The 24055-nt window shown below is 52.4% G+C and overlaps 11 protein-coding genes across 11 annotated transcripts, besides 13 other annotated features; 3 read left to right on the forward strand and 8 right to left on the reverse strand.

Moving 5' to 3' along the window:
• Nucleotides 1-57: 57 nt before the first annotated feature.
• ACLA_006690 (putative short chain dehydrogenase/reductase family oxidoreductase) lies at nucleotides 58-807 on the reverse strand (the record flags this gene model as incomplete). The annotated part of the gene is made up of 1 exon (XM_001273336.1): nucleotides 58-807. One exon carries the CDS (start codon nucleotides 805-807, stop codon nucleotides 58-60), a length of 750 nt encoding a protein of 249 aa, XP_001273337.1.
• A 307-nt stretch (nucleotides 808-1114) lies between these two features.
• Nucleotides 1115-2062, reverse strand: ACLA_006700 (hemerythrin domain-containing protein; the record flags this gene model as incomplete). The annotated part of the gene is made up of 3 exons (XM_001273337.1): nucleotides 1115-1321; nucleotides 1422-1907; nucleotides 1982-2062. 3 exons carry the CDS (start codon nucleotides 2060-2062, stop codon nucleotides 1115-1117), a joined length of 774 nt encoding a protein of 257 aa, XP_001273338.1.
• A 456-nt stretch (nucleotides 2063-2518) lies between these two features.
• Nucleotides 2519-2547: a microsatellite.
• Nucleotides 2519-2548: a microsatellite.
• A 270-nt stretch (nucleotides 2549-2818) lies between these two features.
• Nucleotides 2819-2852: a microsatellite.
• Nucleotides 2819-2853: a microsatellite.
• A 181-nt stretch (nucleotides 2854-3034) lies between these two features.
• Nucleotides 3035-4438, reverse strand: ACLA_006710 (uncharacterized protein; the record flags this gene model as incomplete). Its single annotated transcript, XM_001273338.1, has 2 exons — nucleotides 3035-4074; nucleotides 4132-4438. The coding sequence occupies 2 exons, from the start codon at nucleotides 4436-4438 to the stop codon at nucleotides 3035-3037; spliced, it is 1347 nt and encodes a 448-aa protein (XP_001273339.1).
• Nucleotides 4439-6467: 2029 nt separating this feature from the next.
• Nucleotides 6468-7175, forward strand: ACLA_006720 (bZIP transcription factor; the record flags this gene model as incomplete). Its single annotated transcript, XM_001273339.1, has 2 exons — nucleotides 6468-6521; nucleotides 6582-7175. The coding sequence occupies 2 exons, from the start codon at nucleotides 6468-6470 to the stop codon at nucleotides 7173-7175; spliced, it is 648 nt and encodes a 215-aa protein (XP_001273340.1).
• A 712-nt stretch (nucleotides 7176-7887) lies between these two features.
• On the reverse strand, nucleotides 7888-9589 carry ACLA_006730 (transcription factor domain protein; the record flags this gene model as incomplete). Its single annotated transcript, XM_001273340.1, has 5 exons — nucleotides 7888-8251; nucleotides 8306-8650; nucleotides 8710-9078; nucleotides 9137-9415; nucleotides 9483-9589. The coding sequence occupies 5 exons, from the start codon at nucleotides 9587-9589 to the stop codon at nucleotides 7888-7890; spliced, it is 1464 nt and encodes a 487-aa protein (XP_001273341.1).
• A 104-nt stretch (nucleotides 9590-9693) lies between these two features.
• Nucleotides 9694-9717: a microsatellite.
• Nucleotides 9694-9718: a microsatellite.
• Nucleotides 9719-10498: 780 nt separating this feature from the next.
• Nucleotides 10499-11868, reverse strand: ACLA_006740 (uncharacterized protein; the record flags this gene model as incomplete). Its single annotated transcript, XM_001273341.1, has 3 exons — nucleotides 10499-11306; nucleotides 11377-11492; nucleotides 11569-11868. 3 exons carry the CDS (start codon nucleotides 11866-11868, stop codon nucleotides 10499-10501), a joined length of 1224 nt encoding a protein of 407 aa, XP_001273342.1.
• Nucleotides 11869-15011: 3143 nt separating this feature from the next.
• frdA (putative FAD dependent oxidoreductase) lies at nucleotides 15012-16505 on the reverse strand (the record flags this gene model as incomplete). The annotated part of the gene is made up of 1 exon (XM_001273342.1): nucleotides 15012-16505. The coding sequence occupies one exon, from the start codon at nucleotides 16503-16505 to the stop codon at nucleotides 15012-15014; it is 1494 nt and encodes a 497-aa protein (XP_001273343.1).
• Nucleotides 16506-17150: 645 nt separating this feature from the next.
• Nucleotides 17151-17182: a microsatellite.
• Nucleotides 17183-17190: 8 nt separating this feature from the next.
• Nucleotides 17191-18546, forward strand: ACLA_006760 (uncharacterized protein; the record flags this gene model as incomplete). Its single annotated transcript, XM_001273343.1, has 3 exons — nucleotides 17191-17617; nucleotides 17673-17950; nucleotides 18226-18546. The coding sequence occupies 3 exons, from the start codon at nucleotides 17191-17193 to the stop codon at nucleotides 18544-18546; spliced, it is 1026 nt and encodes a 341-aa protein (XP_001273344.1).
• A 1137-nt stretch (nucleotides 18547-19683) lies between these two features.
• Nucleotides 19684-19726: a microsatellite.
• Nucleotides 19687-19725: a microsatellite.
• Nucleotide 19727: 1 nt separating the features above from the next.
• chi3 (putative class III chitinase) lies at nucleotides 19728-21283 on the forward strand (the record flags this gene model as incomplete). Its single annotated transcript, XM_001273344.1, has 3 exons — nucleotides 19728-19855; nucleotides 19920-20141; nucleotides 20203-21283. The coding sequence occupies 3 exons, from the start codon at nucleotides 19728-19730 to the stop codon at nucleotides 21281-21283; spliced, it is 1431 nt and encodes a 476-aa protein (XP_001273345.1).
• Nucleotides 20906-20932: a microsatellite.
• Nucleotides 20906-20937: a microsatellite.
• Nucleotides 21020-21082: a microsatellite.
• Nucleotides 21284-21749: 466 nt separating the features above from the next.
• Nucleotides 21750-21775: a microsatellite.
• Nucleotides 21776-21991: 216 nt separating this feature from the next.
• ACLA_006780 (HIG1 domain-containing protein) lies at nucleotides 21992-22615 on the reverse strand (the record flags this gene model as incomplete). Its single annotated transcript, XM_001273345.1, has 1 exon — nucleotides 21992-22615. One exon carries the CDS (start codon nucleotides 22613-22615, stop codon nucleotides 21992-21994), a length of 624 nt encoding a protein of 207 aa, XP_001273346.1.
• Nucleotides 22616-22932: 317 nt separating this feature from the next.
• Nucleotides 22933-23841, reverse strand: ACLA_006790 (uncharacterized protein; the record flags this gene model as incomplete). Its single annotated transcript, XM_001273346.1, has 2 exons — nucleotides 22933-23580; nucleotides 23647-23841. The coding sequence occupies 2 exons, from the start codon at nucleotides 23839-23841 to the stop codon at nucleotides 22933-22935; spliced, it is 843 nt and encodes a 280-aa protein (XP_001273347.1).
• Nucleotides 23842-24055: the final 214 nt, after the last annotated feature.

Below are 24055 nucleotides of genomic sequence, written 5' to 3' on the forward strand. Positions count from 1 at the left end.
TCCTGATCTATAGAGATAAAGCACATCCATCAATCCTTTCCGTTTCGCTTCATACTATCACCCCACAGTCATATCACCATTGATCCTAATCGTCTGCCCGTTTACCCACTGACTCTGATCGCTGGCAATAAAATTAACGACAGCTGCCACTTCTTCCGGTTTCCCCAATCGTCCCGTGGGGGCCAGGTTACTCTGAAGCTGCACCATCTGCTCGTTATTCCCCACAAAATAGGCATCCGTTCCAATCGGTCCCGGCGCGATCGTGTTCACCGTGATACCTCTCCTTCCCAGATCCTTCGCCAGCACACGGGTCATCTGCTCAACAGCCCCCTTACTCGCCGCGTAAAGCAGATAATTCGGGGTGACTCCGCTAAAGGCGGCAAGCGAGGTCGAAAAGAGCATCACCCGCCCGCCCTCGGTCAGATGCGGAGCAGCCTCTTGAATAGTGAAGAGGGGGCTGCGCACGTTCGCAGCGAACAGTGTATCGAAGTCCTGCTCGGTGATGCTGAGCAGGTCCCCCTTCTGCCAGAGCAGGCCGGCGTTGAGGACAAGCACGTCGATCTTCCCGAACCGATCGACCGTCGTCTTGACCAGGCGCGCGATGTCTTCACGCTTGGATACGTCCGCTTGCACGGCGATGGCATGTTCCCGCCCAATCTCGGACACGACTTGCTCGGCGGATGCGGCGGAGGCGATATAGTTCACGACGACGTTGGCGCCGTCTTTGGCGAGCGCCAGAGCCGTGGCGCGGCCGATGCCCCGCGATGCGCCTGTGACGAGGGCCACTTTACCAGAGAGTGCAGGCATGTTGATTGACTATGTTATGTTGTACGCTTGGCAGAAGAAGTAGAGTTTGGAAATGAAAGCCGTCGAGGCCTGGTGGTTGACATAGCTAGCTCTCTATATAAGGACGGGATTCGCATGGTGTTCACTCCAGCCTCGACTCATGAGAAGCTAGCGGCCGACAGAGCAGCCCTAGCAGGTGGCTTTTAGTGCTTACTGCTTCCTGGTTGGCTTGGGCCGGATTGAACGGACCAGTAGTGTCGCTGACATCACATACTGCAACGCTGTAAACAGGCATTAACCACTCGAAGCAAAGGAATCCCCAAATTATCTATGCACGACGACTCGCAAACGGCAACGGACGCGGCCGTCCGTGGAAATCACTAGGCAGAAACCGCCAAACACCAGCCAACTTCCTTGAAAGGACGCCCGAAATGACATAGGGGACGAAGAACGGGGCATCCGGCGGCCAGTTCCCGTTCACGCCATTCTCAAACGTGACATCCCGACAGCCAAAGATGAACGGCTGGTGGCGAGTCTACACGCTCCACAATTTGGTTTTTTTTTGTTTCAATCAGCACTCACACCTCCAGAAGAAAAAACCAAATCAAATCGGCGGTCAACGCGCGCCAACTCACCCAAGAACTCTGCGCCACCAATCTCTTCTCAAACGCCAGATAGTGCTGCTTCAGCACCTCCCCGGCCGGATCGAGGCGCTCCCGCACCGAGAGCAGGGTCTGGATCTCCTCGTGCAGATGCTGCACCAGGAGCTTCCCGAACCGGTCAATCCGCTGCTTGACGGCGGCCCCGTCGTACGCGTCGACGCTCGTGCTCGACACATACGTTGCGAAGCCTTCCATCGCGCTCTCAAACGCGCGGTGCTGCTCCAGGTTCCCTGCCATCACGCCCTCGCCGAGCGCCGCCTCGACCCCCGCGAACATGACCGCCTCTTCGGTGCGGTGGTGGTGGTGGATCACCTCGACCCAAATCCTGCAGAAGGCCAGGAAGTCCGCCACGTCCGCGGCGAGGGCCACCCCCTCGGCCTGGCGGTAGATGGCGTTGAGGCCGCGGATGTAGATGTTGTGCGACACGGCCATCTCGTTGGCGGCGAAGATGCCGGCGTGCTGCGTGCGTTGTAATTCAGTCAGTGGTCAAGGACTAGGCGCGACACGGGGTACGCGGGGTGTGCTGTGCTCACGTCCTGGACGGTAAACTTGGGACTAGGGACGAGGTCGAACGGGCCGTCGGCCCAGTCAGTGGCTGTTGCATTTGCATCCATTGTGGCGCGGGGATAGGTAGGGGAACAGTCTACTCGTCTCGTCTGCCCGCGGAGGCGTTATTGCCATTTATGCCTGGATATGGATGGCGGTTGTGCTGGGCTGGGGGGCGCTCATAGCGACGTGAGCAGCGTATACAGCAGCCCCCATTCCCCCCCCCCACACCAATGAACTACCGACTACTGATCTGAAAATCAGCTCTTCATCCCGAAGCATAGACAGAGCGCTCGTCTACCTCGAAAGAAGTACGGAGTAGCTACACAGAGAAGACCAGATTCCTTTCGCGGTTAGACTCGCATCCAGCCCACCGCTATTCCATTTCCCTCTCTGCACGACCCCGTAGCTCTTCACGGGGTTGCACCATGGCTAAGACCGAGCGTATCCCCCCTGACCTGCCTGCTTGGCCCCAAACCAGCTATCTCGCCTAGCCACGTCCAAACTAGGGCCCTCTGTCAAACGCTGAGCTGAGCTGAGCTGAGCTGAGCTGAAACAAACCAAAAAAAAGGGAAAAACAGACGCTACGCTAGTACTCGGTTATCCGTACTCCATATAAGCTTCCACGTTCTGACGCTAGTGCCTTTTCGGAAGATTTTGCGGCGCTAAACACTATCTGGATGAAGATGCATCCATGCAAGTACTCTGTATGGGTGGTGTCATGGTGGGATATTTCGAGCCGATCAATTGAAGGTTGTCGGCTTGTTTCTAATCCAGGAAATGCTAACAGTCTCGCGCAAGATGATACTTCATGCTCTATGATCTTTTTTTTTTTTTTTTTTTTTTTTTTTTTTTTTTTAAATTGAATGGGTTCACAACAGAGTGAGGGTTGGAAAGAGTAATTTCGTAGTGGACAGACCTCTAGTTACTACCAGCGGGTATCTGAGGGAGCAAATGACAAAATATCACAGGCAACGTCTACGTGCTACCGTCTTAGTAGGGATGAATATAGAGTGGTCGACTAAAACGTTACATTTCATCTAATCCCATACAGCGTCCCCTGAAAGAAGACGCAAAAGTAATAGTCTAACCTGGGTACGGGCCTCTCGAGTGCTCAGCCTACGAAACGCCCGAAAAGCGTTGACTGAGTCCACGATGGGCTGTACCTCCTTATCCTTGCTTAGATCGTAGCTTGTTCTCCCAAAGTCCAGGACGGCCTTCAGAACCACCCACATAAAGCCCTGGTCAGTCAGGAGCAGACTTCCCTTTACCCGGTCAAAAGCGGTGCTCAGTTCAAGCACGGTGATCAGCCGTGTAATGAAAACCTGGCTGTTCGAAACCGAGTCTGATATTTTCCATAGTGTCAAAGCAATCAGGAACAGCGAAAGAAATGCGGACGATTCATCCGCGAACCGTAGGATGCGGGCTTCCTCGGGTTGGAGATAATAAGCCAGCGTACCACGCAAGAGCGAGGGAGCAATCAAAGAGAGTTTCTTCAATTGGACGCGTGGATCTTGTGGCGGAACGAGGTCTGCGGACCCAGCGACGCTCGGCTGGCGTATAACAACCCTCAAGAACTCCACAAATACTTGCACTTCCTGTGCAGCATTCGGTGGTCCTCCTGCAGGGTCTTGTGGCGGCTCACAGACCATATAGGGCATAATGTGCGCTATGCGCACGGCCGGGATGGAACAGAGCAATAGGCTAGCTCGGAGCCCTCCTCTGGCTCGGAGGGCTCCCTCATATCCCTGTAGATGTGCGCCTGATGCTGCTGGATCCGATAAGCGCGATTCCGTGATGGCCGCCATGATAATTCCCCCGAGTATCTCATCGGTGATGACTCCACCGCTCCGATTCAAGGCGTCTTTCAATAATCGATAGGCGTGATGTTTCCGGTGAGTCAGTGAAAGCGATATACTGCTTCCCATTGGCTGATGGGTAAAGAGCCCATGGGCCGCTATCAACATCCACTGTAGAGTGAGGCTGGAGCTCAGCGAAATGGGAAAGCTGACGTCGCGAACGGAGCTAAAAACTGTGTCCGGCCGCGTTCCGTATACGCGACTGGGTACTCGAAGGAGATCTGTGAATGGTACTGCTCAGGGGGTCACTCATCAGTGCAGGATGTATCTAGACTCACAGGAGTGGAAGAGGGATTGATCTTCTCTGCCGAGCGGTGCGGGAAGCTGACAGAATGAGTCGAGCGACGCTGAAAGCCCGGTCACAGATGGAGAGATGGCGCACTGCGAGATATGGGCCTGCTGTTCTGCATCGTCACTTCGAACCGGGCGCTTCTGTTGCCGCAAGGGGGGCCATGTTAGACGGTACTGCAACCAAACTTCTGACGGATGGAGGTCTACCTTTCGTTTCGAGGGAGCAGCCGAGAATCGCCAGGACAGCACGACAGGTTTGTGCAGTTCCGCACTTTTGCCTCCATCGCCGTTCATTTTCAACACCGGAAATTCTTTCAAATCAATCGAGAGAGCTGCTCTATGTTTTTCCGGGTGCACTTAAGTCAGAGATACCCCTCTATCATCCCACCACCAAACGTGGAAGTACGCTATGGTTACGCAAAGAGAGTTCTGTCTCGGATAGAAGAAAGACGATAGTGAAGGTGAAGAATAGAAAAGAAGATACAAACGAAGAAACGGCAATTGAAAGCGTTCACTTATGATAAGCTGAAACCAGCTACGGTCAGTGACCGAAATGGTAGGTTCTTATGAGGCTTGCGACTCCAGTTTCCCGTGCAGGCACCGGCCCAGACTGCGACCCATTGAGCGAGAAAAGCCAAGGAACTTTCAGATTCAACGATCGAGCTACGTTTGAGGGCTACTTCTCCAAATTGGGGCCTGTCGCGGTTCAACGGAGGTGCCGGTCTCCGCAGAGACGCTCCCAAAGCTTCAGAAATGCCTTCACGCTGAACCATTGCCATTGTCCTAGCGTTCCTTGATTGTGACCATTGAGACGTGAAGCAAGAGGGTAGAAAGTAAAAAAAGGGAGGAATTGAAAATCAAAAAGAAAATAATCACGATAAAACAACTCACGATAAAAATCAAAAAGACAATACGAGGGAAGAAAATGTCAAGATAGACCATAGACCAACGAATAATGCGCATCGAACACTGAGACGACGGTTAGCCCTACTATAACCAGACTATTGTGCAACGAACAATCGCAGACAGCACAGTCGAATCAACTGCGTCGTTGGCGAAAAGATTGCAGCAGGCCGTGCTGTTCAGCCGTAAGGAAGTTTCCGTTTTGGTGGGTTTAATTCCACCTTGTCTCCCCACTGAACCGCCCGAGTCTGCGTAGATGAGTGGACGAAGTCTAGTTTGTCGAGTGCTTTTTTCGTCTCAGACTGTCTATAAGGATGACAGGCATTGTTTCCTGCTCCATGTACGGTCCATATGGTCGACTGATTTGGCTTCCGGCTGGGATTTGACCACGTCGTTCTTGCAAATGCGCGGACAATTGATGCGTCAAACTAAAGCCATTCAGGTTGCGGCTATGCAGAAGCTCGCGATCCGATGAGCTTTGGGACATTGCTTGCTGTCGAAGAAGATTGAGAGCCGTCGTTGGGGAATGGGCTGTCGGGAGTTTCTGGACTCAGGGGTACCAGATAATGCAGCATGGCGGAAATTTTTCTTAATGGGACTCAACCATTGCTGACGCTATTATGTAAATAGCGAGGAGACGTATGTGGTTGACGAAATCTTCGCTGGCAGAGGGTCGAAGTGCAGTCCGATGTGATGCTTTTGTTGTCGGCGACGGAGGAAGGACGGATGATAGGACGAACACTTCGAAAGGTAGCTGCGGCGGGAAGAACAAGGACGTTAGTGTTTAGAACGATCCACGAAGCTATCCATGGGTGTTGTAGTGAAAGAGTCCATGGAGATACGGTCGAGGGCCGCACATGCCATAGCATTAGGTATCGATCGACTCAACTATAGCAAGGGTTGAAACTGTTCTAACAGCAGGGACGTCCGATATATAGTACAGGACGGATCACACCAGAAGAGCATCGAGGGAATTGGTGAGTGAGAGAGGAAAGAAAGAAAGGAAGAAGAAAGGAAAGGAAAGGTACATTTGACCAACGAAGTGGTAAACTTGAATTCCTTGACGAGGGACCGAGTTTTATCCTTCTCATCTTGTTGAACCTGCCCTGCCCTTCGGAATCAATAATAACGCACCGGTAATCCGGCACTCAAACATCGTCATTGACAACTGTCTCCTGGACGATGCCCCCAATGACCGAGAGCGGGATCTGCAGGGCTGACTTAGTGCGAACGCCACGAAATTCCCATTAGGGATTAGCATGCATCGGTTTTACTCTTCAAGACTGCCCATCACAATCCGAAAAGTGCGCTATATAAGCCCATGGGAGACACGGCGGATTGGGACATGTAATCCAGCCTCACCCTCTCAATCGTCTCTTATCCCGATATCAGAAACTCTACCAAGCAATCCTCTCCAACCATGCCGCGCACCAATGAACCAAGTGACAAGCCCCATGACGTCTCAGCCGCCAGTGTATGTAACTCATTGTCCACGGAAGACCTGTGTGAAAAGAGGGAATGCTGATGTCTCCAGTTTGCGCTTCCACAATGGCCCGAAGTGCCCCATAGTCCCACCCTGATGCTTGGAGACCATTCCAGCGGGGATGAACATTATAAATGCCTAGACAACCTGCTTGACATGCCACGTCTTCGTACACCCCCGGCCGGGTCCACGACTCCGCCTGCGAAAGAATCAACCCCGGAAGAGAAATCCAATGTAAGCATTGTCCCCTCTGTCCCGAGTACAGGACCTTCCAAGCTGAACTGTCGGTACCAGAAACGACGAGAGCAAAACCGAAACGCGCAGCGTGCGTACCGAGAGCGCAAGGGGAAATACATCCGTGATCTCCTCCAGCTCGTCGATGAGATGAATGAGAGCCACAGCAACCTGTGGAATGCCTACAAAACCCTACAACAGGAGGCCGTGCGTCTACAGGGCCAGGTACAAGACCTGAAAGGCCAGCTCGAGCTCTGGAACAAGGCGCAGGTGGTGATGGTCAAGTTCCCGGGTCAAGCTGCACCTCCGGCTCCCTTGACCGCTCCCCAAGACCTGCTGGCTGGTTCCCATGATCTGGCCCAGGTCTTGGATATACTGCCAAATCTTGAATCAGCGTATCCGGCGATATGAGGTGCTGGATGTGACGATTGTTATGTTTTCAGGTGGGGTACTGGGCGTTTGACTTATAATATAGAATGGTTTACATGCTGCTCGGCCGGCAATACAAGCCTTTGGTCATTGATTTTTATTTTAATTCCTGTCCCTCGTAATGATTACACGTCCTCAACTACTCTTTTATCAAGTCGTGTGAGAGGCTTAGTCTGTAGAAAGCATTATTGGGCCTTCCAGCGCTGTCAATATTCCCCATAGTCCACGGTTTGGAACACTTGGGGTACCTTAAGGCTGGGCTCCGCCCAGTATTCGTTGAACTCACGATAACGCAAGATCTGCAAAGTCCTTGCCAGTCAGTACTTTCATCGATAGATGATTTGTTTGTTGCTGATAGCCCCTATCGTCGTTTTCGGTGTTGCTCCCACAGCCACATTAGGGAGCAATGTTCATCGCTGTCCACTAGAGAGATGGATCGTCACAACAGTACAAGCTCTAAGTAATACCGAAGTGTGATATTGCAGCGATAAGCCAACATGTCCTGCCATGTTTCTAATATGTCCATGCCGCCTGTGCCGAGAAGCTGTACTTGATCAATGGGCCCTGCAATGAAATAACCACAATTAAGGCTCCAATCCATCGGGTTTTCCACATAGTGAGACTTTGGACTCACCGCTAAGATATGCAGATAGAATCAGCCGAGTCTGTGAATATAATCATCTATGTCCAGCAATCAGCGACGATCACGTGAGGCGTGCATGTCCCCATTACCTGCGAGAGTCCAGTAACGGCTCACATGGCCTAGCGCTTGCTTGAACGGCGCAGATTCAATGAACGACACGTCGGTGCTTGCTTGATTCATCCAAGCTGCTGTAAGAGCAGTCTCTCCTATGCATATGACCGCCGGCAGTGGGACCCTGGCGATCTCTGCTCTGGGTTCGACTGCGTTTAGTTGCAAGCAGATATCACGGACCATGTTGATAACGGAGGATAGTGCGGCCCTGGACAGGGTGAGTCCGTCGTATGTATCGGGGTGATGTGGTATGGTGCTGGGGTCTCCGTATCCGACTTGATCGCGGTGCAAGGTAAGAGCAGCCCTAACTCTCCCAATTTAGCGTCAGATTCGCGCAGACGATGACTGCGGTTCATACATTAGAGCAATTGCGGTGGCACCAAGATAACCCTCCCAGCCAATGCTGTCCTCGAACAGGCGCTGCATGAACTGCATCAAAATATTATCTATCAGATGAAAATGTCCTAGAAACGAACCGAATCGCGATGACTTTTGCAGCATCTGCACCTTGCCTAGTATCCTTGAAGCTTGGATCTCACGAGCGTAATATGATAATGGGACATCAAGTGAGGTGGCGAAGGACGGGCGCACGCTGCTCGAACTGCGTTCGCTATCCGAGTCGTCCACTGGCAGCCGGAAGCCATAGTCTGGTTCATCAACCACATGTACCGTCGCCAGATCCGGCACGACCTGATAGACGAGGCTTCATGATGACCGTTAGCTATACTACCATCCGCGACGCAGCCCTTTGTGCGCACTGACCGGTCCATTATATATACACCTGCCCAGACTCTCTTTCGTTCTTCCGCAGGGCGCCACGCATCAGCGCAGTCGTCCCCCAAGGGTTCATCAAGATGTAGTTGAAGTACACATGCAAGCCTAGCACATGTTGCGACTCTGAGGAAGGCAGCCTGTAAAAGGCTCGAGCCCAACTCGTACAGGGTGAGCAGCAACCCGGCCTGTACTAATTCCACGGACGGTTCGCGCACCAGTTGCAAAAACGAGATCAGATAGCTGCAGTGCTGGTGGAGATGGCGCCGGTCTCCCCTCTGCATGCTACTCCCGTGGTACTCCTTCTCCGCCACCAGATATATTGCCAGTAAGAGAAGCGCCGTTTCCGCCGAAGGGCTACTCCGGACCCTGTGATACTCGCGCTCGGAACTTCTGGTCGGGGATAATGGGCAGCCACCGATGAACGTTCCCAAAGAAAACGCTCAGCACACCGTCTAGCGCCGCGCTCTGCTCCACAAATGCCGTCATCACCAACTCCACGAAGAACTCGTCGATCCCAAGGCTGCGGGACTCGATGTTCTGTCTGCACGATTGCAGCAGTAGAAACGTGCCGGGTAGCCAGTGCTGGTCCGACACCACGGGCACATGGAAGAGAAGAAAGTCCGATAGGGACTTGAACTGCGGGCTGGCATGGCCTTCCTCGAGATACCAATCATAGTCGCATGTCAGTTTTAACCTTGTCGCGAGAGGAGAGATAAGCAATTCACAGTCGCATTTTATCTGGGGTTGGAGAAGGGTCGTACTTCGCGCAGCGAGTGCAATTGGGGAGCTTCTTGTCGCATCTTCGCTTCTGGTTGCGACAGAGCCTGCAGGCGTTCGTTAGGTGGGATTTGTGTTGCATCTGTTTCATCGCGGTGGTAGTATACTGGAGAGTAGGGGAAAAAAAAAAAAAAAAGATAGTAAGCAAGCAGCGCGTGTCAATACACACACACACACACATATATATAATATATATGTGTGTGTGTGTGTGTGTGTGTGTAAACACATACCAATGCTATATTCTGTTAGGGGGTCCCTAGACCAGCTGAAGGCATTGACTAGAAAAGATGACGTTTGATCTCTCCATACGGCCTTCCCACGAGGTACAGATGCCATAGCGTGGAACCAACGTAATGCGGGATATCCGTAGCGAATCTAGCCTATTTGTAGAGTGACAGCGTCCTAAATAAACACCAGTGGAGTTGGTTTATTCATCTTATTGTCTATTATTTGATCTAGAATACAAGTCTGGGTGCCAGTTCAGCATGTCATGCTAAATAAGCATCAGCCCTGCGCAAACCTTCCAGCCGCAAAATTTTCCTCTTTGGGGCAATGGTCCAATGGACTGGACGGGAGAGTGTATATGCTATATGCTATATACTTACATACGTCTAGGCCATGCGCTGTTTTGTTGGTGGAGGGAGCAGGCAGGCTGACAGCCGGGGATAAGTCGGACTTGCTGATGGATGATGGTTTGGCTTTTATGGTCATTTGTCCTAGCATGAGAAACCCTTAACGAGGTTTGGAAACGATCCCTGCAAGGACTACCTCTTTTTCCTTGCAAGAAGTGTGTTCGGGGGCGAAAGATGAAGAGAAGGGTGACGATCCGGGGTTGCAGAACAGGTCTTCGATGTTGTTCGGACATCATGATACCACGCATTCTCACGAAGGACGAGAATAAATATTCGGTTACAACAATCCGCCCTACTCATCCCATGCCGATACTATCACATACGACGAGACAATACAGTCCGCGCAGCAGAACTTCATTGCGGTTCTATTATGTTACCTCAGGTATGCCGACCCCGACACGTAATACAGGACGATCAATACACAGGCTGTTTGTGATCCGCGATGAGACGCTTTGCCACACTTTTTCGGCTGCCCTGTCTGCAGGTCGGTGGATGTAGAAGAACTGCTCAAGGAGCGCCCGTGCGTCTGTGAAATCAAGAACGCCCAACGTTGAAGAAACACTGCTGAAATGAGCGCAGTACCACAGATAGTGCTCCGAGCTCTCTCTTGCCGTCAAGGCACCGACATAGAGGATCCAGAACAAAAGGTCAGACGCAGTCGAGAGGAAGGTGTCAAGCCTAGGAACGAGGCTTTCACGGAGTGCGCCGGCGATCTCGTCCATGCATGGGAATGAGCCGAACTTGCAATACCGCGCCATGGAATACGTGAGCATTGAGCGACGTAGTGGTTCTCTGATGTCGCCAGGACCTAAGTGCTCATAGGATAATGAGAGTATATATCGCTGCGAAATATTCCAAGGATTATTATCCCCGTATGTAACAATCCTATCGCGCTGCTGCCGCTGCTCATCGGCCTCATAGTGCACAATCCGATTACAGAAATTCTCAATGGCTGCTCTAAAAGACCGATCGAGAATCCCCGCCCACGCAGAATGGACAAACCGAGATCCTAGATCGTGAAAGATGTTGCCGCGGGGGATACTCAAAAGGTCCTCCTCCACGGGGTTGTAGGGATGAATGGTGAGAGATGGGTGATTCAGGGCATACTCTAAGTACTTGGGAGGTAATGGGAGAGCTGGCGAGGTGCATTTGACAATAGCCCAGAGGATATCCATGCTACAATACCCTGAGCGTCAGTATAGATAGACGGACATGGAGGTTTTAGAAGCAGCGTAGATTTCCCTACCCGATCAGAAATGATATTGTGGACAAATCAAGACGGCCAATGCCCCCGGCGGATTGAATCAACTGTTGTAGCCCAGCCATGTGAATATCCATTTCTGCAAGATTTGCGTTGGATGCCTAGATAGAAGCAGCAATCTGATTATTAGTCTGCTCCGCGAAAGAGCCCTGACGTAAAGAGAGATTGAAATCAAACCTCCACACAAATAAGCATGGCAATCGTGACGATGGCCAAGTCGACATTCGTCGTAGCGATGTCATTGATGGTCTGCTTGAGGCTCTGAATGATTTTGGCACGAAACTCAAGCGCCTGCAACATCCACTGGCCTGCCTGCGGGTCATTCGTCCTATGGTTATAGTCAATATGAAACCGGTGCGATGCAGACATTGAAATCACTCCATAGAATATCGCCGGCTGAGTGGTTGCTTGTTGCCCGCACCAAATCCCCAGCATCTCGGGGCGGAACGGCCAGCAGCATTTCACAGTGTGCAACATGACTAGATCACATTACAGAGAACGGAATCAGTACCTCGCCGAACGCAAAACTATGCTGCCACAGACAGAACTGCAGTGAGCCCGCTTTCCACCTACAGTACTGAAAATGGTCATTGGTGTGCCTAGTCAACGGAACCACCATGGAAGAGAATGGGTCCGGAGAGCCCGTCCCCAGGGCCCGATCGCTGTCCGGGGTAAGAGAAGGCGCCAGCTGACGGTCTGCATGGCTCGAGGAATCGGATCTCCGGGTTTGACCACGGGCATTATTGACGAGACGCCGGAACTTGGTGGGATTCTGAGGCTGAGTCTCGAAAATGATAAGCCCCTTTAACGGGCCAGGGCATTTCCTGCCTCGTCGAAGACACTGGACGCATTCCGGCTCCGTTTCATCACACTAAGCGGGCCTAGGATCAGTACAATACAACCTCAATGGGGTCCAGAAGACCCGACATACGAGAATACATGCAAATACTACGTGGGGCCTTTTCCCATGGGCTGAACGCTGGAGTACCGCTGGGTCGACATATGCTTCCCATTGTGGTATTGCTTACCTTAATCCTTTTCTGACGACAGGTTTCGCAGCCCCGACTTCTTCCAGATTCGCGAACCATCACAGGTTCCGAGACAACGCAAGTTCAGCCGGACGGGGTCTGCTGAAGGTGGTCTAGATTTGCCTTCTCGCTGGGTGCTGGATTAGTGCCGCAAAACTTCCCCAATGCGGTATAAGCAGATCGCGTGGTAGGGACTGTTTATTTCAACGTACGATCGCTTCATCCAAAATCAATCATTTGGTGCAAGTGCAATCATCCGGTGGGGTATATAGCCACTATACTTGGTTGAGGAAGTTTTGCGGTGCTAGCGATATGTGGGGGTAGAGTTGGAGTAAACGCTGTGGCCACTATTTCCTACAGTATACTGGCTGCTCCTGCTAAAATTTAAGAGCACTAGGATTGCATCTCATGACATATGAATGCGTGCCACAATATAACATATGCATGGGCAGAGTCTTTGGCCTCTAGAAACCACCTTGTTCGAAAGCAGTCTGGACAATTGATGCAGTGTTGCCTTTGCCCTATTCTATCATTATGGGGGTTTGTCCTAGTTTAGATGCCCTGCCTGCATGACTGTGGATAATCCCGGTCCAGTTAGTTAGGGAATGATTGGTTATCGAGAGAGGCTACTGGTGGAAACCCATATTTAATGTCTAATTTCTACTCCGTAGTATCATGATTCATACTATTAGGGTAATAGTGTGCATCATTGCTACGGTTTACCTGGTACCTGAGCTCTACCTATACTGTTAGAATGCATAATAAAGCAGGACTAGGGCAAGATGCATCAATGCTGTAGTAGTCTTCTGTGTTGTGTGAGTAGCTTATGTAGATAGGGTGTCTGTATCCTCCATTCTCTCTGACTACTTGCTATGTATGTTATAATTTCTGCGTTAAAGCAGACTCTCAAGAGATCATCTGCCAGTACTGCTATTGCCGTGGAATGTGCTTATGTAGACTACCATTATTGATATAGCTTTAGAAGAGCCATTTTCCTAACTAATCTCAACCCTCCAGCAGAATACTGTATACCACATAGATATAAACAGCGTCCTTTAACCTAAAGGATGGGTTGATATTCAGTGCAGAGGGAATACAAAGATAATTAGTAAATCCTACAGTCCCTACAACTAAAATGATGGCTAGAGATATCACTGGCTGGCTATGTGTTCAGCTCATTCACCCATTATTCACTATATTGCAAGACACATACTTCCTCTAACAGGCTTATTTGATACTTCCCCCGGTCAAACATATCAGTTAACCAGACCATCAGAGTCATGAGCATCAAGCTAATAAGCAGGATAAAATGCTTCAAAAAGATCGTCACTTAATTTTACTTCCCTTGAAACAGCCTGCGATGACCTTGAATCCATACCCCTTGTATGTTTTGCGACGATCAAAGTACCGTCCAATGCGGTCTTCCATCCCATCGACCACCCGAGATCTCCTCCACCTCTTGCACCATCGGACTGTCGAGCCAATCTTTGACCATACGTGGATCTATAGGTACCTTGCTCCCCGGTTCCTTTTTCCTATGATCCAAAAGCACTAAAGCTTCCTTCGGGAGCTCAGCACCCTTTCTTTGGGCGTCGGAATACACGCCCAACATATATTCTAGCTCAGCGTCCTTGAATGAGCTTCCGAGCCGGGCTTGAGCGGAGGCCAGGGCATCAAGTACATCCTGCAACTCATGGTTCGCGGCGCAGGAGCTTTTCATATACTAGTGGGAAGAGGCGAGGCGATATACCATTCCACGAAATGCGGTATAGCCCCCAAACCGGTCAAAATAGGGATCCTGATGACAATCTTGATATCCGTAGTCCGCGAATCTCTTCCCCTTGGTATTGTGTCGTGGACATAGGGCGCAGAGTGGTAAAGTCATCTCTGGTGCAAATGGAGAGGGCGTGGACATGCGCAAAATGCAGCGGCAGTCCATGTATCGGACGGTCATGTTAAACACAGGCTCCCATTTCATGGTCAGGCAGCGGCAGACGGTCTCAATCCGTGGCGTGCTGTTCAAAGCTGCTCTTGATGAATTGGCCGGACTTTTGCTCTGGGAAGATTCCTCAGAAAGGGAGGCAGTTTGCTGACATTCCACGAACGGTATGGATACCGCGTAGTCTCTCATACAAATACACCAGGCTGTGTAGTCTGATATAATCAAATATCAGTGCTGAAGGTAGGTACAAGTGTACCATGCTACCTTTAGATCTAGATGATGATTCTCAACCTACTATAGATTCATGTTCGTATTTCCCTATTGGTAACTAACTTATCTTTGTCAACTGTCAACTATCATAAGCTCAAACAAGCCCTGAATTCTCATTATGGATCATGACATAGCCAGTGAGTCTGCTATTGAGCAGATAACATGAACGCAGCAGATGTAGTCTCCCCAGATTCCGATACGAGATGCCATGTCAATCAACGGTGGATTTGCAACTGATGTCTAATACCCTCTTGGATGATGTACAGACAGAAGTACTCGTGCAGGACAGGATCACGAAGAAGTTTGTTGGCAGATAGAGATAATCCCAGATGATACAAGTAGTTGTCGTCTCTCATTACTGTACAAGATTTAGTGTCTATTCACTCATTTTTCCAGTGTTTGTCGTGGAACTCTGCAGCCTGATCCCCTGCAATCCTTCCAAACACGGCGCACTCCAGTAACGAAGATCCCCCCAGTCGATTTTGTCCATGAACGCCTCCAGTCACCTCTCCCGCTGCCCACAGTCCGTGGATTGGTTGGCCTTCTTGGTTGTGAACCCGGCTCTGTGCGTCGATTACCACTCCACCCATGGTGAAATGAGTCACTGGCGTCACTTTTCCGGCGTACACCACGCTGTCTGGGGTGACTTCCGCCAATTTCCAGTGGCCGAATGCTGTCCGGCCGAATGGATCTTTCTTCTTGCCGGAGACCACCTCCGCGTAGTCTTGCATCGTCTGTAGCGCCCTCGGACCCAGCTCGCCTACCGTCGTCTTGCGCATCAAGCCCTTCCAAGCGTAGAACTCCATGTGCGATCCAGCGGCAGCTGCAGCCCCTTCATCCAACACAAGCGTCACATCCCACTGCCGAGTCGCCGTGTCCAGTCGTTCTGCGGACGCGACAATGGCATCCACCACGCGCTGCCGTGTTTGGAGTTCATTCACGAACCGCGTCCCCTCCCCGGACAACAAAATCCCACCTTCTCCGCGCAGCATCTCCGCCGCAAGAAACTTCACAATCACTTCGGGATTCTTGGGGTCCACAAACCCCGTCGGATGCACCTGCACATACTCCATATCCACCAGCGCGGCGCCAACCCCCTCCAGCAACGGCTGCGAGCCCTCCCTCGCCTCATTCGTCGACGGCAACCCAGCCAGATCCGGCCGATACTTCTCCAAGAGACCCCTAGAGTCACCCGCAAAGCCCCCCGACGCAAAAATCACCGGTCCTTCAATCACCTCCGTCTTCGCCTCCGGCTGTGTCTGTCCCTCCGACCCAGACCCCGCCTGCTCCGCGTTCCCCTCCGCCACATACTCCACCCCGCACACCTCATCTGCCTTCCGCAGCACCCTCGTCACCCGCGCCCCACTCCGCAACGTAAACCTCGGATCTGCCCGCAACTCCCCGAGCAGGGTCCTCACGATCGCCGAGCCAGGCGGCTCCTTGCCCGCGCCGCGGTGCGTGCGCGGCCACGAGTGTCCGCCCAGCTGCGCCACCCGGCTCAAATCCACCCCTTTCTCCGTGAGCCAGTACACGGCCTCCGCGGAGTTCGCGGTCAGCGTGGCGAGGAGCTGTTCTCTGCGCGCGCGGTCGGCTCCCGTTGCGTTTGCCAGCGGGACGCCGGCCGAGGCGATTGTGTCGTTTAGGAATGTTGCGACGGAGTCGGGGACGGAGGCGGGCTGGAAGCGGGTGGGGGCGCCGTTGATCCCGGAGGAGGCTTTTATGGAGTTGCCGCCGGGTTTGGGGGCGCGGTCGAGCATGTAGACTGGGATGTTGTGGGTGAGGAGTTGGGAGGCGGCGGAGAGGCCGGCGAGGCCGGAGCCGACGATTATGACGGGGGGTGGGGAGAGGAGGGGAGAGATGAGAGATGTTGTCATCTTGGAGGGATTCTTTTTTTTTGTTTTAGTTGAGGGTTATATGTATGGGCATGGGGATATGTTTTGCCTGAGAGGTGAATGGTGATGGTGATAGCGAGATGGTGGGTTTATGTAGAAGGATGATGACGTGATCAGGTGATGGTGGGCTGATCTGGAATACTCGGAGTGAATCATACATATTTATGTTCTTCAGCTGAACTGTCCCTACTGAAAGAAGATCAATTCCTACCGAGTCTGTTGCTGGTTTGTTGCTAGTTATCCCGAGCTATTCAATATCGTCAAACAACCGGATGATATACATCTATATATATGGGGATAAACGGAGCATGCAGCTGAAAGGTCTGTATTCAAGATGTGTCTGATCTCAGTACTCTTGCAACCTTGCACCTTATTCTACGCTCGAACCAACGACGTGTAGTAAGTCCACAGGAGATATAGAGTACAGCCAAGCCAGTCCAGAAAATGAAGCTCAAGCAAACCAAGATCTAGTTGATCTACACCTCCACCAGCCCTAGATCAATCCGGCGAACACGGGAGACGGGAGCACGGGCCATCTGGGCCAGCTCTTACGGATCTTGATGTCATTTTCTCCGTGTTGGATGAAGACAGATTTCCAAACTCTGCAAGCCAAGAAGCTTTAGTGTATTCATACTTCATACTTCATACTTCTACATTCATTCCCATCATGGCGCCCCCACATCGCAAGCGCGTGTCATCTTCCCCAAGTGCCAGTGGATCCACTCCTCCTCGCCGCAAGTCCGCGCGCCTACAGCAATCTGCATTTGCAAGGGCTGCACGTCTGCAGCAAAGTGAGCCTGCAATGGCCGCACGCGAGCAGTCAGTGGATGCGTCTGTCCTCAGCGTCCTGTCAACCGAACCAGAGCCGTCAGAAACCTGGTCCGCTTTGGAAGAAGCGGCTAAGCAGAGGATTCGCAAGTATAAGCCCTTGGACCGTCCGCATGAAGAGAAGCTACCACAATCACTAGAGGCGTGCCTCGAGTGGCTTCCGGAAGGAAGCCGGGAATTATTAGCCCGTGACATCAAGGGTGTAACAAGCGACGACGAACTATATCATATCTTTTATAACTTATTAACTAGGCTGATGGTGCCCAGTGAGTTTACAGTGCTCCAGTCATAGTAGTTGTTATTTGCTAATATCTTGAACAGTGAAAGTCCGCTCTCGACAATCATCCATCACTAGTTCCCCTCCCACCAAGAGTCAGCATCCTGTAGAGGTGGTGGCCTCTACTCTGGATCAGTCAAATACTCGTGATCACAACTTCCGTGACATGTGCCCTCGTCGCGATGATTATCGTTGTATCCTTACTGGCGATATTGATACAGATCACTGGGAAACGCTCGGTTCCCCGGAAGGTGTCTGGCATATGGACGTTCAAGCAGCGCATATCATCCCATTTTCATATGCCTCATGGGACAAATCATCGGTAATTTCCTCAATTGTGTGCCCATTTGCATCGACGTCCTGACTAGAACAAGGCGCCATCACGCGACGTTCCAAGTGCGTGGGAAGTATTGTGGCGCTGCTTTCCCAGCATTCAAAGAGCCAGCATGAAACCGGAGAGGATCAATGATACTTCTAACAGTATTACATTATCAGGATCATTTCATCGTATATTCAGGGGGTTTCAATTAGCTTTCCGGCCCACTGTGAGTATCTAACTTCCATCCTACTATAACTAACAACGATACATTTTTCCAGGACGTCGATCATACCTATGAGATTAAAACATATCGCCGTTTTCCGCCTCGAGAAAGAGTCAATCTTCCTAAGGATCTTCGAGTGAAATTCTCAAAATCCCCTGGCTCGGAGGATCTTCCGCTGCCAAGTGTCACTTTCCTTGAGTGTCACTATAGACTGGCAGAGATATTTCACGCATCAGGCATGGCCCAGGTCATCGAAAAGTATCTCTGGGGCTGGGAGGATATTAAAGCCAACGCGCCCGAAACATTGAGCGCGGACGGTAGAACGGATATCGCTCACATGCTGGAAGTTGGGCTCTGGGCCCATGTCAGGGGTTAGATAGATATGCATCGACGCTCAGGACGATGCGAATTGACTCTCTGCGCAACAAGTCAGAATGCAACAGAGCGCCATTATTAAGATTAGCGTTCCATCGCTTAGATTATTGTGGCATTGCTTATATTATAGTGCCATCGCTAGTTAAACAAAACGGATACCACTTTCCTTTCTTGATTCTTCTATATTGCTTTTCAATTTAAATGTTGATAGGTAGACGACGGTTGTGCCCGGATAGAAATTAGGATGGCCACTCTCTGAAGCATGAGAGCATCTCGGTATCTACAGCATACACCTTTTCTCGCACTGACTCCTGTACAACTTGATAGGATACTGGAATCAGCTTGGCACAACTGCTGACCTGTTGGCTCTGTCCTTAGATGTGCGTAAGGTCCGATACAGCCCGATGATCAGCACCATGTGTCGGCTGATATGCTTCCGGAATATATTCAGAAGACATCGCCGTGTTTCATCGGACTCGATTCGCCTCACGCTATTATCATCCGGGTCTGGAATTGTGTTACATCAATCGTTATGAGATCGCTACTGTAAGGGGGCTGCCCCTGTCAGATCACACATGGGGGCGTAGAACTTCACGATGTAGCCTCAGATGATATTGAAACAAGTAGCCCCCCGAATGATCTAATCATGCTCTTCTTCAGGCAGAGTATCGGCACGCTATCACGCTTGCACTGGTGTTGCATTCTCTGCAAAACGCTGAAGAATTCCATTACTCTGGGGTAGTAGGTATGGCCAGCTGGTATCGACTGCGGTCAAATTCATAGCGCATAGGGGTAGTATTTACCGTCCATTATTGAAGGCACATCCACGTCCATTCATCCCATGAGTAAGTATGTCGCAACCCTCCTGTGATCATGTCATGTCCATCGGGTCATCATCTGGTAGTTGGTCCACGCGCTGACATTCCTCCCCACGGCCCCTCGAGGTCAAGCCTCGAGGCATGCCAGAGTAACATTCCTCGTGCTTCTCCATGGCAGTCCAGACTCGAGTTTATTGACTCTAAATTGCTCACGAGGCGGTTATAAAATGCGAAGCTCGTCCTGGATTCTACAAGTCAACAATTCATTTCCCTGTCCATCATATCCTGTCCTTATAGCAACACTACGCTCGCTGTACCTATCGTTCATTCATTCATTCATTCATTCATTCATTATTCTTTCATAATGGCTCTGTATAAACTCGCTCTCTTTACCGGCCTTTTGGCTACATTCCACGCTGTGGAAAGCAAACTGAATCTCAACAGCCAGTCCAATCTTGCGGTCTACTGGGGTATGCCCTTCACAACCCTATAGTTCATTCTCAAGGACTCACGCATCCAGGCCAAAACTCCCGAGGCGCATCGACGGGAATCCTAGCGCAGCAGCGGCTGGCATACTACTGTCAAAGTACGTTCCCCCCGCCGTAAAAACTGATTTCCTGCTCACTTCATGTTCCGACACCGACATCGATGTCTACCAACTCGCCTTTGTCACCCGAATCAACGGTATCGGCGGCGTCCCGGAAGTCAACTTCGCCAATGCAGGCGACAACTGCACCACTTTTGACGGGACAAACCTCCTTCACTGTCCTGAGATAGAGTACTCCCCCTCCATCCCCTTCCACCCCCCCTTCTCTTTCTCCATACTCACAACCAACCAGAGAAGATATCAAAAAATGCCAATCCCTCGGCAAAACCATCCTCCTCTCCCTCGGCGGCGCCACCTACACTGAAGGCGGCTTCACTTCCTCGTCCGCCGCCGTGGCCGGCGCCAACACTCTCTGGGCGACCTTCGGCCCTGTCTCTTCTTCGTCCTCCACCCCCCGCCCCTTCGGCACCGCCGTCGTCGACGGCTTCGACCTCGACTTCGAATCCACCGTCTCCAACATGCCCGTCTTCGCCAACCAGCTCCGCACCCTCTACGCCGCCGACCCATCTAAACAATACTTCCTCACCGCGGCCCCGCAGTGCCCCTACCCGGACGCTGCAGACGGACCCATGCTCGACGGCGCCGTCGCCTTCGACGCCATCTGGATCCAGTTCTACAACAACTACTGCGGCCTGCAGGCGTTCGTCCCCGGCGCCAGCTCGCAGGACCAGTTCAACTACGCCACCTGGGACTACTGGGCGAAGAACGTCTCGAAGAACCCCACCGTCAGGATCTTCGTCGGCGCTCCGGGCAGCGCCACCGCCGCGGGGAGCGGGTACGTACCTGCCTCGACGCTGCAGGGCATCGTCGCCTATGCGAAGGGCTTTGCCTCGTTCGGCGGCGTCATGGTCTGGGATGCGAGCCAGGCGGTGGCCAATTCGGGCTTTCTGGATGGGGTGAGGGCCGCGCTGGGAAACCCCGCTTCTTCTTCTTCAACGACGACGACGACGACGACGACGACGAAGACTACTGACGCTTCTACCTCAACTACCAGATCCACGTCGACGACAACGAGTCCGAAAACGACAACATCGACGAGTAGTGGCATGACCACCACCACCAAGAGCACGACTACGACCACGACCACCACCCCGACCTCGACCTCGACCTCCTGTCCCGTCGCTGGGGGCCAGTGCTCGTCCGGCTCGAGCGCCTGCAGCGGCACCGCCTTCGCGCTCTGCGACAACGGCCGCTGGGTGCTGCAGTCCTGCGCCGCGGGTCTGGTGTGTCTGCGGGACAACGGCGGGGTGTACTGCGGGTATGCCAGTGCCAGCTCCGGGTCCGGGTCCGGGTCCGCGACCTCCTGTTCCTAGCTTCTAGTTCTAGTCTTTAACACTTCTCTTCTGCCTGATAACTACAACTAACATATCCCGTCCGTCTCGGTCTATACTCGTTCTACATAATCAATCAAAACCACATATCAGTATCCAATCAAAGTAGACAATTTTCATTTCCATTCTTGGCTCATTCCTACATTCCATTTGCATTCTGCGCTCGTTCCTCTACTCATGATGACTCCCGCACCCGTGACAATGCTGCGCGTCCTGGCACCCGGGCCCGCTCTTTGACTGGCACGGGACGGTGACGTGGTGGTGCTGCGAGCGCCCCGGGTCGTAGTAGGGGCATTTGCGTGCTCCTTGTTCCTGCTGGGGGTTCTCGGACTTGCCGCCGGCTCCGGGGTTGGATTCGCTGGGTTGGGGTTGAGGCACTGTTTTGGATTGGTTTATTGTGTTAGTCGGGGTTAGCTATGGGGTGGGGAAGGGGCGGGAGGTGGACGTACTTGTTGTTCTTGTTGTTCTTGTTGTTGGCAGAGGTAGGGTGATGGTGAAGCTGGGGATGGATATGGGATGAGGTAGAGTACTGGCAGGGGAGCGCGAGTATTTAGGCTGGCTGTCTGCCATTGACTGTTATTTGACATAAGACTGACGGAATACGATAAGCAGGTATGATATGGTAGCCGTAGTAGATGCAAGGTCATAACTAAATCACATCGACGTTATCATGTACATCATTCGAACCACTCACATCCTATCCGCCTTCATCTCATTCGGCACATCATGCAGGCGTTTATGCCGCGGGTCATCCCACTCAACAACCTCGACCTCCTCATAAATGCCGCGTCCCTTCTTCGCGTCCCGCATCTCCATCGCGGTCGTAAACAGTAGGATGCTGATCGTCGATCCCTGCGCAACCAGCCTGCCCTGCAGCAGCTTCTGTCCCTCACTAATCCCCACTTCTCGCCGCATCATACGCATCGCCACGAGCATCGTGGTCATCCATGTCGCCGCACACAGCTTGTACCGGTGGTCGTAGGCCCATTCCTTCATGCGCTGGATCGGCGCTTCGTCGCGGCGGATCGCCTCCAAGGTTCGCTGCTTGGCGTCGAGGTAGCCGATGCACGGGTGTTCTTGGCGCTGGAAGAGATGCTCTCCGTAACTGGCGCCGGCCATCGCGCCGAGGAAGGCTGGGTAGAGCGGCAGCGAGGCCTTGATGGATAGGTCATAGGTGCGAAAGCGTGGGTGGAAGCGGTTCAAGGCGCCGACGAGTAGAAGCCCGCCGCCGAGTCCGGCTAGACCGGCTTTGGCGCCCCAGGACCAGACGTCGGTGGAGTATGTCTTTGCTTCTTCTTGGGTGAGAGTTTTCATTGTGAGAGATGCTATGTGGATAGTATGTTTGCGTTGTGATGATTCCCTCGGATGCGGACGCCGACGAGCATTTAAGCACCTGGGCCCGACGTCATTCCATAATAGATGAGATGGAATGGTCTGGCTGCGTCTACTGGTCCTCTATTCTGGACTCGAGTCAATGATGTCAGGAGAGATGGTCGCCTCGTGGCCTCAGACCACAGAGAACGTAATTGTCCTCTCAGAGACGTCCCACGATAAGAGGAAACGTCATGCACCCCGAACCATGGAACCACAAAGGCATAAAGACCATACTTTGATATTGTCTTCGGGGATCATCAATGATCGACCGCCCTCTCCACCATCTTGGCATGCTCCTGCACCGTCGCGCAGTACGAAAATCGAGCCACCATGTCCGTCCCCTCGGCAGTCCACCGCTCCACCCGCCTCCAGCCTTTCTCGTCCCGCTTCCCCGGGATTCGAAACGTCGAGCCCACACGCACCACGCCCCGTCCACACGACGGACATCGTTTCTCATGACTCTCCGCCCGATTCCCGATGGTAATCAACCGCGTCCACCATACATCCGCATCCATCGACCGCAGCTCCTCCGCCTCCTCGCACGTCAAGCCCCTTCCGTCCACCGAAGCCTTTTCTCGCAGGTCCCCCCCGCGCTCCCAGAGCGCAATCTGGGCCGGTGTCGCGCGTCGACTACTCCACCGATCTCGCTCCAGGGCGGCGGCGAAGTCCGGGTTGGCGCTGGGGAGCGGCCGCACGGTGAGACTGCCATAGGGGTCGAAGTCGTAGCTTAGTCGGTCCGGGTCGTAGAAGGGTTTGACCATGCGACGGCACTGGGGCTGCGGGCAGATGAACTTCGGTCGGTAGTGGTATTGGCAGCGGGTGTAGTAGAGACTTGTTCGGCCGGAGTAGGGATACTCGGGGTTCTGGATAGCGTATTCGGGTGGTACTCGAAGCTCGTTGATATGCTGTGTGTGTTTGAAAGATTAAGTGCCTGGGCGATGGTTTGAGAAAGGGGATGCTGGAGGACGCACGGTGCGAGGACAGTAGTTGCAACTGAGGGCACCGCAGCAGCCCCGCAGGAAGGGACTGTCAACCCAGCACGTCTGCAGATCACGGCGATGTGCTCTAATCTCGTCAGCACTGATAAAAGGCGAGGAAAACAGACATTGTGGTGATTGATTACCTGCGACACGCCATGTCTCGATGTTCAAGATGCAATAAACCATCGAGGTGGTTTGGAGAGGAGAGATCTCTGTCAAAGTCGTGGGAAATCCATTTAGTACATACACTAGTATAGTGTCTCCGCTGAGATCGTGCCGCGGCTTGCTTGGTGGGCGCAGCACTGCATAGATATATGTATTGGTATCTGATTGGAGGCAGATGCACCTTCTAAAGGACTTGGATTCAAATCCAACGAGGCTGAGGCTGCAGAACAGCCTC

The sequence above is a fragment of the Aspergillus clavatus genome, genomic scaffold, assembly GCF_000002715.2.
Source record: "Aspergillus clavatus NRRL 1 1099423829797 genomic scaffold, whole genome shotgun sequence".
Lineage (NCBI taxonomy): Eukaryota > Fungi > Ascomycota > Eurotiomycetes > Eurotiales > Aspergillaceae > Aspergillus > Aspergillus clavatus.